This window comes from Gallinula chloropus, assembly GCF_964237585.1.
Source record: "Gallinula chloropus genome assembly, chromosome: 15".
Lineage (NCBI taxonomy): Eukaryota > Metazoa > Chordata > Aves > Gruiformes > Rallidae > Gallinula > Gallinula chloropus.
This window is the reverse complement of record NC_140100.1, coordinates 11,311,931-11,326,617: the sequence shown is the minus strand read 5'-3', so window position 1 is coordinate 11,326,617 and position 14,687 is coordinate 11,311,931. Positions and strand designations below refer to the sequence as shown.

Here is a 14,687-nt window from a genome sequence, read left to right as displayed (position 1 = left end):
AGTTTTACTGCCTGGGGGGCTTGGTGGGAGCGGGGAAATTGGCAGGATCTGAAGAATGAAGCAAGTTGCAGTGAGAGCTGCAGCATCTTCAAGAAGACCCAACAGAAGACCGACACCATAAAGAAGCCCACACAGAATTCCCATTCTGTTTTTTTGTTGTTTGGGGTGGGTTCATTTCATATAAACCAACATTCTGTTTAAAAACCTGAGCGTGTCACAGCTGCAGCGGCTCACAAAAGCAGCCAGGATGTCCCAACCTTGACTGAAAGAAGAACAAGAGGATAGAGTAACAAAGAGAGACCAAGTCCCCAGCTCCACGTTCCGAGGGGAGCAGCCAGCAGGCATCTGCTGATGGAAATAAAAACCATACAAGGGTGTGTGATGCATGCATGGCACATCATGAAAAATAAGCTTTTTGGGTAATCCAAGAGCACTCCAAAAAAAACCCCCACAGTTATAAAATAGCAGCAGATTACAAGGACCAGCATGAAATGAGCAAAGCAAAATGCTGGGTGAGCTGTGCTCCTGATTCACCCTTTCCACGTGCAGAGCTCGGCTGGGTGTAAGCGAAATACGTTGACTCATTTGCGTTAGTAACCTGTGACAGGACTGGAGGGATCAAGTGAACAGCCACAAGTTCGTGGGAAAGGTCCCTCCAATAGAATCATAGAATCATAGAATGGTCTGAGTTGGAAGGAACCCCAAGGATCACAGAGCTCCAACCCCCCTGCCACAGACAGGGCCACCAACCTCCAGGCCTGGAGCTACACAAGGTTGCCCAGGGCCCCATCCAACCTGGCCTTGAACATCCCCAGGGATGGGGCACCCACTTCCTCTCTGGGCAGCCTGTTCCAGCCCCTCACCACTCACTCTGCAACGAACTTCCCCCTAATATCTAATTTAAACCTTCCTTCCTTCAGCTTCACTCCATCCCCCTTGTCCTGCCATTACCTACCCTTTTAAAAAGCTGATTCCCCTCCTGTTTCTCTGCTCCCTTCAGGGACTGGAAGGCTGCAATGAGGTCCCCCCACAGCCTTCTCTTCTCCAGGCTGAACCAGTCCAGCTCCCTCAGCCTCTCTTCATAGGGGAGGATTTAAAGTGAAGGGATTTAAACTGAAGTTTCTTATCCAAATTCCAAAGATCACAGCAGGATCCACAGGAACCTCGCTGACCCAGAGTCACACCACCCATCCACATTACAATTAGCAAAGACAAGCAGCCTGCTAATAACCAAACCCAGAGCCTATGTTAACGGGGATACAGTATTTGCATGACTCAGGGGCCCATTAACAGCAGCCCGAACCCCACAGCTTGACATATAATCAGTACTTGGCACACAAACAGCTTTTTCACACCCAAATGTGGGGCTACACAACCATGAGCAGCATCTGGATATCCCTGTGTTTGAGGAGCAGACTGAGGGGAAGGCAGGGAGGGGAGGGAATCAGGAAGAGGCATTAAGGATGTTCTACAATGGGTAAACGTAATAGTGAGTTAATAACACACAGATGACCTTTAGTAAGGAAATTGCTACTGAGCCACAATAATTTTTCCTCAAATAAACTTTGGCTCTGGTTAGAGCAGCTCTGCTCCTGTTTTCATCCCAGCCTTTGGGAAGAGGAGCCATGTCCTGATTTTGGTTCCATCTTGCTGACCCTGCACCGCTCGTCTTGGGGGTTTGAGCAGGATATTCCCTAAGAGCATCAAGGTTAGGCTTGATGGGGCTCTGAGCAACCTGATCTAGTGAGGATGTCCCTGCTCACTGCAGGGTGGGACTAGATGGGCTCTAAAGGTCCCTTCCAACCTTACACATTCTATGATTATGAAGCATGGCCACTGGAAGTTTGCTGGCAGGCCAGTGGAAACTCAAAAAGCAGTTTGTTGGGGTTATTTTAACTGGGGGATGGGGTGAGGAGATAAAGGAGGAGCAAACAGCATTCTGTGTTACACCAGTGTCATGGGCCCAGGAAGAAGTGGCAAGATGGAGAGATCTGAGCTGAAAACCTGGAGCTATTTTTAAAATACTCTCAGGCTGCGAGCAGGGAATACAATAAATTGATTTGTTCCCCAATTCAATGCACACATCTAAACGCAGCGTACGGCGCTGTCGAATCAGGCTCCCATTTTACAGGTTTCCACTGAACCCAAAGCCCCCTTTTCAAAAATACAATTAAAGACAGGAATGAGGGGTCATTTGACATGCACAGACCTCTGAGCATTTAAAACCCATTCCTGTTACACACCTTATTCTAAGACTAATTTGAAGCCCTTGCTCTGCTCACACAGCCAACTCCAGGCATTGTTTACTCCCTCTGAAAATGCATATGGAAATATAAGGGTACAAGATCAACACAGTGAAAACAGAAATCTTCTCTGGCTTCTGAGCTGCACAGGATTGTTCCCACCTTAAGTCTGTACACACAAAAAGCTCAGCCCTACAACTGATCAGCAAACCAATCAGCGTTCCTGTCTCCTGCCTTCTGCTCCCCTCTCCTCTTCATTCCCCACAGTCCTGTTCCTCTGCAGGCTCCTTTTCTCCCTCTCTCCTCCCAATCACATCCCTTTGGCTCCTTTCCCTCTCCATATCTCCTCACTCCTGGGTTCCCTCACTGGTCTTCCAACAAAGTCAGCCTGGAAGCTTAGAGCATCAGCATCCTCCCTGGCACCACCCCGGGTCCATCCCAGCTCAAGAAGAGGAGCCAACAGCCTTTCCAAGGAGCAAAGCTCCCCAACCACATCTGTTAACAGTCAGCCTTAGAGGTCACAGAGCTTGTAACCATGCCCAAGGAGATGGTAGTTTGGTGCTCCCAAGGCATGGCAGCATCCACGCCTCCCCCCATGTTGCATCCTCTCCTGGATCCCTGCTGTCCCTCTCAGGCATCACCTCTGGGAACTCACCATCTTGGAGTGCTACAAGAGAGCAGGGCAACCCTAACCACACCAGATCACTGAAGCTGGAAGGAAGGATGGATATGTGACCTAGATTGGGGTCCTGTGACCCCACCTAGGGCTGCAAGCACAAGTAGGTGCAGCAACAAGTGCAACATGGGTGAAGAACACAGCTTTCCACCCCCTGACCCATCATAGAGGCTGTCAGATGGAGCAGGACTGGGGGAAAACAATACAGACTGCAGAGAGCATCTCATGAGTCCAAAGGTCTCCATGTTCTCTGCATGGAGCAAAGTCCAGCTCATCCACAAAGTCACCACACACCTGAGTCCAGTGATCTAAAGAGGAACACAGCTTCAGTGCCCCTCTGCCACACAGATGGACCACCCCTTCAGCGTGGGACAACTCCCCACCCCCAAACACATGGGATGTCCCTTCTGCTCCTCCACACACCCAAGAAGCTCCAGAGCATCCCCCCACAACAAGGCTGGCTCCTTGTTCCCAAGTACTCAGTTGTTCCTGCAGCCATCGCTCTACGTCCAATCCTGCCGCCTCATCACCGCGTCCTCCTGTGCACAACGCTTTCCTCTTTAGCATTGATTTTGTTTCCATTTCCCATTAATTGTGGGTGAATCCATTTCTGGGCATACATCAGACTCTTAAATATGCTGCTCCACATTTAAAAACCACTCAAACACGCCTTGAACAGCTCTATTTTTATTGCCTTGGTATTAATTACCCTCCTGCCCTACCTGGGTGCAGAAGAGCACACAGACGAGACAGCAATTTAAATGTGAGATAATTTATTTCACACAGCACCATGACATGGACCTTCCAGACCCGACACAGAACAAAAGCAGGTGCTCACAGAGGTAGATAAAATTAACTGAGTATCTCAGAGATGGGGTACCAACTTCTGAGCATCACATGAGGCAGTAAAAAGGCACCTCCTGTGCCACAGCTGCTGGACCAAAGCTGTGTCTGTTGAATGACCTGCTCCCATGGAAGCCAGCCCACAGAGCCCACACAAGGACAGGAGACCTCTGCTCCATGGGGTCACCTCTGTGCTGCAAACCCCCCGAGGAGGAGGAGTGAGACAGGGCAGGTGTCACCAGCTTGCTTGGTAAGAGATTTGCATAGTGCTAAGCGATGCCCCAGGAAAAACCTGGCATCGCTGCTGGTTTTTAACAATTCAAGAAATCTTGAGGGGTACCAAGACAGGAGGCACAGGAGATGAAACCTTGCTAAACAGAACTTTAGGTGAACCTTCCCTTTAGGGCAGGCATGAGGTTCAATTCCTGTTTGCCTACACACCAGGGTAAGAAAACGTTTCAAAACAAGCTGGTGGGCATCTCAGCACTGTTGGGGAGCTCCTAAGGGCTGGTCCCTCTGAAGAGGCCACAGGACTGAAAATAAAAAGCATCTTTAGAAGAGGGTGCACAGCTAAACCAGCACCAGCCTGCTATGCCAGCTTGGAAAATAACTTCTCACTCATTAGAAAAAGTCTTTAACAAAGACTAACTGGACTGTCGGGGAGAACAGGGCTGCCTGTTTCACCCTGTTGTTGAGTAGTGTGTGCTCCCACCCTCAGCAGAAGGTTCCTCTTTACTACATGGCATCCCCTGGATGCTCCATCGCCGTTGCGTACCGAGACCCTCAGCGCAGCCAAGCAGCTCTACTCCTCCATCAAAGCTATGAAATCATGCATCTAGACTTACAGCCAGGCTGGAGTTTGAGCAGGAAAAGGTCCCAGTATTTCAACTTCATCTTCATTGGTTTGACAGCAGCTACAGTCGAAACACTTCTGACAACAATTCCTACAAGTCCACCGGCACAGCAAGAGATCCGAGATCCGAGCGAGCAGACCCTGAAGCCGTTGGAAACCAAAGCACAAGATTACAACCCATCAATAGCTGCTGAGAAACACCATTCAGCTGTATTTATGTTTGCGTCTCTGCGACAGAACGTTCAGGGCTGTGTTTATCCCCTCTACATCAACAGTTACCAGCCCAACATCGCTGATACCATAAACAAGGCAGGGAAAGAAGCGTTCCCCGCAGGTATTTACTGAGTGTGTTGGCAAGAGGGGGATTTACGGGGCGCGGGGCATAGCGGCAGACACACTGCAGTGGGAACGTGCTTTTTCACTCACCAACAAGAGAACAGATCAGCAAACAGAAGGGATTAAAACCAGGAGGTAAGTGAAAGCCCCAGTTTAATCCTGTGGGGGTCCTAACACAGCAAGGTGAAGGTATTTCACCCCCAGAGATGTTTCCTTACACGGTGTTAGTGTGATCTGCCCACACCCAGTACTCCAGCCCAAGAGCTCGCCCCTAGCATGGATAACAAAAGCTGCCCACATGCCTCCTCTCCACTGTGATGAGTAATTTAATGAAGAACCTTCAATGGGGAGGGGCTGGGTTTGGGGTGGGTTTTTTGGAAAAGAAGTTATTTGACCCAGCAAAGTATTTTGTTTCCTAGGTTTCCATGGTGGTGGGGCAAAATCCCCCCAAACAGTGTTCCTCTGCTGCTGCTGGAAGCATGGGGCGTGAGCGCCCCATCGGAGGGGGGACAGCCTCCTGCCCCACTGCCCTACCATCTCCACCTGCTTCAAAGCTCTGCCTGCTTCAAGAGGAGCAGAAGGCCAAACCTCAGCCCATCTCCCACCCACGCCAGCTCCCAGTCCTGCGGTTCATAAGGCGGCTCATTAAGCAGCACAAGGGCGCCGCTAATAAAGGGCATCGCTCCGCAGTCACGGAGGGGAGGCACGCAGCTGCAAGAGCACAGCAGGTGCACATCCAGGGTCAAATCACTTTATGATTCTTTATGACCTTGAAATGTTCCTGAGAAGCTGTAGAAATAAAGCATGGGAGATTTTCTCCCCCCCAAAAACACCCAAGATGTTGGTGGGGCTCACGGGCGTGCAGACTTGAGGGGACTCTCATGCCACGCAGGGGGGTTTCCCCTGAGGACCAGAGGCCCGCAGAGAAGACTCCACAGGAGCTTTTCTTTTTTCCCTTCAGTAAAACACAGGGGGTTTTGCCATAAATAAAAATCTCAGCATTGCACAGACACACACAGAGAAGAAGTTCCCAGCCCCAACCACGGTGCGTTACTGATATCTAGGACATCAGTAAAGAGTCAGAACATAGGAGACAATCCCCTCAGGATGGAGCGAGGAGACAGAGTGGAGAGTGAATCATCAGATTAACTCACCTCATTTATTGGCTCCAACTGTCCTTTTAGACATCCAGGATGAAGCAAAAGGGAACAAAATGAAAGAGACAAAAGCAGGTTAGCAATGCTCAGATAACTTTACCTCTCCTGCGGTGACATGCCCCGGCCCAGGATGAGCTGGAATTTCTGGCAAGACAGTACCTTGAAAGCACTAAGAGGAAGGAGAGGTCTCCTGACCAGGCATCAGCTGCTTCAAATCACCAGCGTTCCCTCTGCTCCTCCTTCCCCAGGAGTAAAATTCCCAAGCCCTTCCTGTAGTAAATACCCCCTCAGCAAGGGGCAGCAGGCAGGATCTCATGCCACCACTTATCTTCTCTTTAATAACCTACCTCTAACTGCAGTGACTGCTCGCTGCCTACAGCAAACCCTACCCACTGTCTCCAGGTAGGTGCCACGCTGGGGGAAAAGAGGTTTTCCTCCAAAATCAGCCCATATAAACAGGGTTTCAGTGGCAACCTGTTAAAGCAACGTCTCTAGGAGGGGGCACAGACGCTACCCATGATGGACACTTCGCTGCAGGTAGCTGGGCGTCTTGGGGCTCCTCAAAAGGGGCTTGTAGAACATAAAAAAACAGAAGTTAAGTGTTTAAAACTTGAGTCACACAGTCCAGTTTGAAAATCTGTGCTGCAGCCGCTTCCTCCAAGTCATGGAGAAAATCTAGAGCCAAGGAAGGAGTCACCACAAGCCAGCGTTCTACTTACAAAGCCACCTGTGGAATATCAGACCTGACCCACTTCACTGATAACTGGAGATTCAGTAGCATTTCGGATCCCTGCCAGAACGTCTTTCCCATCACTCCCTCTCTAACAGCCAAGAGTTTCCTAATTGTCCTGGATGTTTTTCCATAGAGGGAATCCCAAAAAATCCCCACCCAGGGCACCCAAACTACACCAAACCCCCTCCACTTTACTTTTCCACATGTAGAGGACTGTTTCTAGCTTCATGCTCGTCTAAGGGCTGAGGGCAGCCTTTTATGATGAGGATGGGATGCAGAAGTTGCCTTTAGCTCCAAGAACTCTCCCACAGACCATGTTTCAGCACAAGCCTCCTTTCCAAACTTCTTGGAAACCAGGTGGAAAGGCCATCACTTGTTGGGAACACCAATGGAGAGGCTGGGAACACTGCTGTGCAACGTGACCAGACAGCAATTACCAGGCACCCAAAGACTGTATGTTTAGGAAAATCCTAGAGGGTTTAGAAGGCTTTATCGTTCCGTATTAACCCCAAGTTGTGGCCAAAGCACAGCAGCCAGAGCTCTGATGGTTTAGCAAAGCTGCAATGAGGATATTGAAATGGCAGTAAAATGAAGGGGCTGGACCCGTGCCACACGATGGAACCCCACAGCATGTGCTGTGCCGAGGAAGCAGCGATCCCCAACGGCCCGTGGGGATGGGCAGGAGGCTCATGCCAAACAGCCCTCTTGGTGCTGATCAGCCACCAGCGAGATGGGACCCTCCCTGTGTGCACCAGCCCCAGAACATGCAGGGGTCCGGGGGGCACTGTGCCCCAGTGATAGATCCCCCCCAGGAAACAGGAGGGCAGGACCACGCAGCACGGGGGTGCAGAAGAGGTAAACAAGGAACTGGCGCCCTACAGGTCCCCTACATGGGGACCTGTAAAAGGAGAGCAAACACGGCCAGCTGCCTGGTCCACCTCACTCTCAGCGGGTAGGAGGGTCAGGGCTGGGGAAGGGCAAAGCTTTAGGGGAGGGTGCTATGGCAGCAGGCACTGGGGGATCCCAGGGAGCAAAGCTGCTGCAACACGCTCAGCACCCTCAGAAGAAAGGCCCCCCCAGGGTCAGGGAGATGCTGTCATGACATCGTCCCAAGCAGAGGACAACCCAGCCAGGAGCCCCAGCCATGCATGAACCTTTGCCAAGGGCCACAGCTATCCCGGGCACATCCCCCTGCCCGGGGTCAGGCGCAAGGCAGGGATACATCTCTGCTCCCCACCAGCACCCCCAGCCTGCCCAGGCCCACGGGGACAGCCACACAGCACAGCCACTGGTCACAGACAGCTTCAACAGGCCAGCGACAACAGCCTGCCACGGGCAGTGTCCCCAGGGATGCTGCAGCAGGGTGGGGTCCCCACCAGTGACAGGCCATGCTGTGCCCCTGCAGCTGCACTCCCCTAGAAGGCTCACAGGCCCCACCACAGCACACACCGCAGCCTGGGGACAGTGGGGTCCCCCCCCAGCCACACACCCGGGGGTGGCCCCCCCATCACCCCAACCTGGCCAACATCACAGCGCAGAGAGAACAGGGTGACCCCACTGACCTCATCCCCACTCAGGTACCCCCGCCTCACACAGGGGGTCCCCGGGAGCCCCGCACCCACCTCCGGCAGGGTTCACCCACAGGTGCCTCCAGCCAGCTCCCACCCCCCGGGCACTCAGGCAGCTCTGCCCTGAGCAGGAGGGGGTCCGTGGGGTCCGGGCAGGGCAGCTGGAGGCAGACACAGCCCCTCAGGCCCGGTGGTCGCAGGTGACGGGTGGCAATGCCCAGCGGGTGCCTCCATCACGCCCCAGCGCCCGGGCTCCCCCCGCAGCTGGGCAGGGTCCGCTCGGGTTTGTCTCAAAACTGGGCGGCAGCCCTCGGAGCTACAGATGGAAAACAGGCAGCTGGGAGCCGCAGGGCCCGAGGGGGGATTTAAAGCAGCCCAAAATTCAATTCCGCCCCGCACTGCCGGCGGGTCCATCCACCCACTCCGCCGCGGCCGAGGGCGCCTGTGCCCCCCACCCCGCCGGGCAGCGCCCAGGCTGGAGGGGCCGATCGAGTCCGCCTGCCCGCGGGGTTGAGCATCCTCCTCCCCGCAAGAAGTCCTTGGGCGGGATCGCACCCGGGCCACCCCATTCCACTCAGCCCGCAGCGAGAGGGCTGCGGGCTGCCCGCCGCCCCCGCGGGGATCCGCTCCTACCCCTGGGCCCCCCGCCCCGCAGGCAGCGAGCCCCGCTCCTGCCCCGGCCCCTCCCGCGCCCCTCGCCGGGGGCCGCCGCGAACTCCTCCGCAGAAGTTAAGCCGAAGTTGCGCACCCGCACCGGGCACGGAGCGCGGGGGGGCCCTGGCACCCATCCCACAGCCGGAACAGGGGGTCCCCCCGCACACGCCCCAGACACCCTCTCCCCCCTCCCCCTAATACCCTCCCAGGGACGCGGCTCCCGCCGGGTCCCCGCAGAACCGCCGCTCCGCTCCGCACCCACCTGGATGTACGCCATCTTCCGCGGGGCGCGCAGGGCGCCTCCCGCCGAGCTGCTCCGCGCCGCTCCGCTCCACCCGCGCCCGCTGCGCCGCGGTACGCCCCGCGGAACGGCACGGCACCGCCCCGGGCGTGGGGCGGGCGGGGAGGGCGCGGCTGCAGCGCCCCACGGGCGAGGAACGGCTCCGCTGATGCTCCGCGGCCGCGCAGGCACCGCGGGGGAGCCGTCAGGGCGGGGAGGGGAGACGAGACATGACGAGACGAGACGAGACCCGACGCCCCCTTCCCCCCACCCCTTTATCCCCCCCGCCCCCCGCGGCGGCTCGGCTCGGTAAAACGCGCTCGGGGATTTTGCTCCGAGGGGCTGGCGGAGGCCCCGAGCAAACGGGCTCCAGCCCGCGGAGCTTCCGCGGGGCTGCAACAGGTCCGCTGCAGCGCAGGCAAACACTGACCTCCAGAGGGCCCGGCGCGGAAATTCAGGGCTGGAAACACTCCCCCCCCGGCCCCCGGGGAGCGCAGCCGGGGGCAGCCCGGCCCCCGCGGAGCGTGCGGGTGCCGCAGAGGCGCGTAGGGCTGGGAGCGGCGGCCGCGGGCGCGGAGCGGTGGTCGGGGCTGGGAGAGCGGTTTGTAGAGCGGCGGTTTCCTGCCGGGAGAAGATGCGGGAGAAGATGCGAGAGGCACACACGGGTTGCAGCTGGTGGACAAAGTTCCAGCATCCGGACTGGCCTCTTCCCAGGCAGAGATGAGGAGCCGGTGTAAGGAGCAGGCTTTTATTTACCCCACAGACCACGCTGAGTATCGCCCTGCTCGGCTTCGCATCCCTGTGCAGACATAACGGGTCCTAAGGCAGAGATGGGGCAGGAGGGATGTGGTCCAGCACCAGCACCGTCTCTGCCAAATCCCTCCAAGCAGGCAGTGGGACCTGGGGAACTCGGGTAGCACAGTGGTCTCTTCTCAGGTCAAACTCCTGGAAAGGGAAGGCACAGGAAAGGTGTGGATTTGGGACTGTCCCTATTGAGCACCACCTTGGTGCCACGTGAATTGCAGGCTTCCCTATGTGCTGCTGTAAATGAAGATCCTGCCCTCGGAGGAGACTCTCCAGCTTCATTTCCAGCACCTTCCCAGCACGTGGACTTGCAGTGAACGCTGGATAAAGGCAGAGCAGCAAGAGATGGCAGGTTGCAGCTCAGCCTGGTCAGTGGTGCGTGGTACAGGGCACCTCGGTGCTCACACCAGCACTGTTACACCTGAGTTTGGTGGTAACAACATCTCCTGCTCCAGAGAACGGGATATGTACAGCTTCACATGGCTAAAACCATGGGGCATCGTGGCTCTGGGTGGCGAGGAGGGAGCTGCTGGGGCAGGATGGCTTTGGGAAGCTCCTGCACTGCTGATCTCATGGAACGGCCCTTTTAGGGCCACTGAATTCAATGAGGAAACTCCTATTGAGTCTGTGGGAAGGGCCATGCTCTGAGTTAAAAAAAAATGAGTTCTCTTTCTCCCCAGGGACAGCAGCTACTGCTTCAGAAGAGTAATCACAGCACTGGAGATAGGCAAGGGTGGGGGGGTGAGGGGAAGAAGAAAAAGTAGTACTTAGTTGTTTCAGGCAGTTTTGAGTATCTGATTAAACTGTGCTACAAGTTGTTTGTCAATTTTTGCTCTGCAATTCTTTTTAATTCCACTTCTTTCCAAGTGCCAGCGTTCCAAATGTCAGCCTTTACTTTGAATATCGCTGCTCTTTTCATCTTGACTCACCACCGCCTTGATGCTGCTTGCGGTATGGGAACACATGGATTTCAGTTCTATTTTTTTCCTCTGTTACAAGGTAGCAGAGGGAGACTAAAAACTTTCCCGACAGATTTCTCTGAGTCCTTAAAGGCAGGATGCTGTGAGCCACACAAGCTGCGGTGTGCCTCGCTGTGTGTGCCTGTTACTCCTTCAGAAACGCCTAGGATGGACAAAGGGAGACCTGATGTCATAGCAGTTGTCACTGATGTTGTTCTGGCTGGGGTATATAAGCATTATTAGCCCAAGAGAGGAGTGAAAGGATTAAGTTTGGGGGAGGAGGGGGATGTTGCTAACACTATTTATTTTACAGGGAATGAAGCAAGGTGCTTTAGCAGCAGAGCGGTGCGATGGATGTGCTCCCCTTGCACACTCATACATATACATGCATTTTAAGTGCCTTTTACTCCACTGCATGAAGGCTTTTAGATTCCATTCTCCTGGCAAACACATTCACTAAGCAAACACAGCCCCAGCCCGAAGGATATGATAGATCCAGAGCAGCAGACAGGTGGTTATTGTAAAATCTAATTTCAAATCTGCATATGGCTGACGCTCTGATGAAGCTCTGCTGCTACAGCGCTCGGGATAAACAGACCCATTTGACATGATGACAACATAACCTTTGGATGTCCTTTGCCGCGCGTGCTCTGCGCCTGATAAGACACATTCCATGCTTCCCACATGCAAGGGCTGCAGCGCAGATGGCGAGGCTGCCGAGCGCAGCATCGCAGCCCGGAGAGCGAGGGAATTAACACAGCTCTCGGTGGAACATGGGTTTAGGGTAGATTTCTATTGTTGCTGATATATTAACACGCGTGGGGAATAACATCAGCTCCATCCAGAACCGTTACAACCAGCCCAGCAAGTAGCAGCCTCTCCTTCCAGCATAGCAAATCAGTTCAGCAGCGCCACAGAGAAACCAGAGCCAGTGCTGCTGACACCCCAAATGCCATGGCCACACATGTCTTCTCAAGCCTGGTCAAAGGCTCTGAGCCACTTAGAGAGAAAAGCATCACTCTGGAGAGCAGAGGAAGAAAGGAAAAGAAACCTGATGGCTATTTTGAAGTGTTTTCACTAGAGTGCTCCTAAAGGAGTTGTCAGCCTTTCCTGCTGCAAGGGGGAACATGGTAGTGCAGGAGAGGATGAGATGTCTTACTTTACCTTATCATCCTGACCTGAGCCTGCTGGAATAGCCAGCTCCCAAAACCCAAGCTGTTTATCTCCAGGTGATTTTATAAATAGCAAGGCATTGTGGCAGTGCTTCCCCACTGCTGTGGGCAGCCCATTCCCTCATCCTTACAGGGTTAGCTTCACTCCCCACAGCATCATCCCTCCAACAAAAGCAGTTCAGATTCCCTCTCCCAGAGCCATGTCTAGAACCACGCTCGTCTCCTCCCAGGTTTCATGGAAATTCAGTTTCACTCTGGTGTTTTTCAGCATTGGCATCTCTGCCCTGCAGAGTCCATGAGGTTTTATCCAAGGAATATGGAGCAACCAGGAGCAGGACTGTCCCCTGTGACCTGCACCTGGGCACGATGAAGGGCCAATGGGCACTGGTGGAGAGACCCTGAGCAGTGGCGTGGCACGCGGGGGGAAGGCTGGGTGAGTGCCCCTATTCAGGAGCACAAGCTGGCTCCCAGAAGCAGATCCACCCCAAGCAGAAAGCAGCAAACTGCTCTCCTGCCTCCCAGCAGAGCCTGGAGCAGGTGTGCGGGAGGCTTTGCTCTGTGGCAGGACAGCTCTGCCATGCCAGCCCCACACCTCCCAGTCCTTCAGCAGTGGGAATCAGCTCTGCTTCCAGCAGGAACCCAGGTTTCTTCTAGCTCAAGGGCGGAGTCCCTTCAATGCCTTCTCTTGAAGGCCCACACAGGAGTGTACTGGACAGCCTTGTAGAGAAAGGCTAGCCCCTTCCCCTCCCCGAGCATCCCTGGTGGCTCCGGGACTCTGGGGCTCCGCAAGAAGCCTGCCCCCCCCCAGCACCTCTATCCCAAGCTCTGTCCCCTTGAGGTATGTGACACAGGTCTTGTGCCAGTGATGATGTGTTTTCCAGCAGTAGCCGGGCTGACATCAGTAGGACAGGCATGGATTTCAGCTAGTGACAAAAGGGAAAGGTGCTACAACCCATTCCCATGACTCATCCAGCCTTTGGTCTCATCTCTCTCTAAATTAGCCCATCATCTCCACAGGCCTTTGTGACTATGCCCAATTCCAAGCCAGGACACCATTGCCCACGCTTCTGCATTTTCAGAGCCAACTGTTCTTTGGACATCTTTGCACCCCCCTCCTCCTTTCCTGCAGCTTTCCAAAGCACCTCCCCCTCCTGATTTGGCATTACCTGTCCTGGATCTCCCTTCTCTCACATCTCCCATGCCCAACGTGTGCCTGAAGCTGGGAGGAAACCCGCAGGCCTCCCCTGGCTTGTCACTGTGCCCTAATCTTCTCCTCTGCTGCGCTCCAGACACAGCCCCTGCTGATGCTGCATCTTCTGCAGCGCATCTGGATTATTAACCGGCCACCTGGCAGCTCCCTAATTGGCAATATCAGTAAAAGCACCTTTTCCTCTTTTAAGTTTCTGGATAAAGTGGGTAAATTTGATGTCAAAGCCTCAGATCCTCGTTGCCTCACGTGACGTCCAATGGCCTTGCTTATGCCATGAAAACCACAGCACTTCTCTTGTACTTGCTTTCTAGTTTGCCTCTGACATAGGTTCTGGCAGGGAATGGAGTGACACAGCGAGATCTATTAAAGCTATTTCTGTAGTAAACGGAGATAAAATCCACAGCCGAAGGGCATGCAGCCTCTGAGGAAGCAGACACCATATTAGGACCCTATGGAGCACTCAAATCCAAGTTCCTGCTCAAAGGAAACCTGTCTGAGTCATGCTGGGTGTCACCACAGTGGATACCTCCCAGGTCGTGTCATAGCAGAGCCCATGGTGGCTTCACATGGCCTCACCACGTGTGAGCCCAGCATCATCAGCTGGCGGCACTGGGAGCGAATGGTCACATCTAAGCGCGACTTTGAGCTCGTGTTCTTTCAATGACCTAATCTTGGTGGTAAAGACAGGAGCTCTGTGGCCTGGGACCCGCTCACAAGGTCCCTAGGTGTGATTTCAGCAGTGGGAGAGCCCCGTGGAGAAGGCACAGTGCTGCCAGGAGTTTTCTGCTTTGGAAACCGCTCCTTGCTTTTAGGCCAAAAAAGCTTGGATACGGCTTTGGGTCACGCTAAAAAGCCAGGGTATTTTCAGACTTCCGAGGAGAGAACGCTGTATTTATAGGGAAGTTCAGTTTTTCAGCTGCTTTTGTAATGCATTTGGTTCCCAACTGGTTTATTCAAACCGTGGGGTTGGGGACTGAGCCACTCTGCTTCCTCTCCAGGCTCTCGTTTCGTTTCTCGCTGCTCCCAGGCGTAGGGCAGAGCTATTTTTGTCACGTAAATCATTAGAGAGAATATCTCCCAATCCCCACCAAAGCAAATTCCCAAGGAAGTGAGCTCTATTTTTACAGAAAATTTCTGCATAGTGTTTGTTTTACCCTAATGACTGAGCAAAGAGCAGCATCAGCCTTCCTGAAGCCAAG

At 54.1% G+C, this 14,687-nt stretch overlaps 1 protein-coding gene across 1 annotated transcript in view; it reads right to left on the bottom strand.

Annotated features, from left to right (window-relative positions):
- The window catches only part of SYT17 (synaptotagmin 17), a gene marked incomplete at both ends in the record, with an annotated part of 31,977 nt that extends 22,637 nt beyond the window's left edge, over positions 1 to 9,340 (bottom strand). Inside the window, 3 exons of the mRNA XM_084271215.1 lie at positions 4,608 to 4,756; positions 6,106 to 6,123; positions 9,326 to 9,340. Coding sequence (XP_084127341.1) covers positions 4,608 to 4,756; positions 6,106 to 6,123; positions 9,326 to 9,340 — 182 coding nt within the window. The remainder of the gene's footprint in view (positions 1 to 4,607; positions 4,757 to 6,105; positions 6,124 to 9,325) is intronic.
- Positions 9,341 to 14,687: the final 5,347 nt, after the last annotated feature.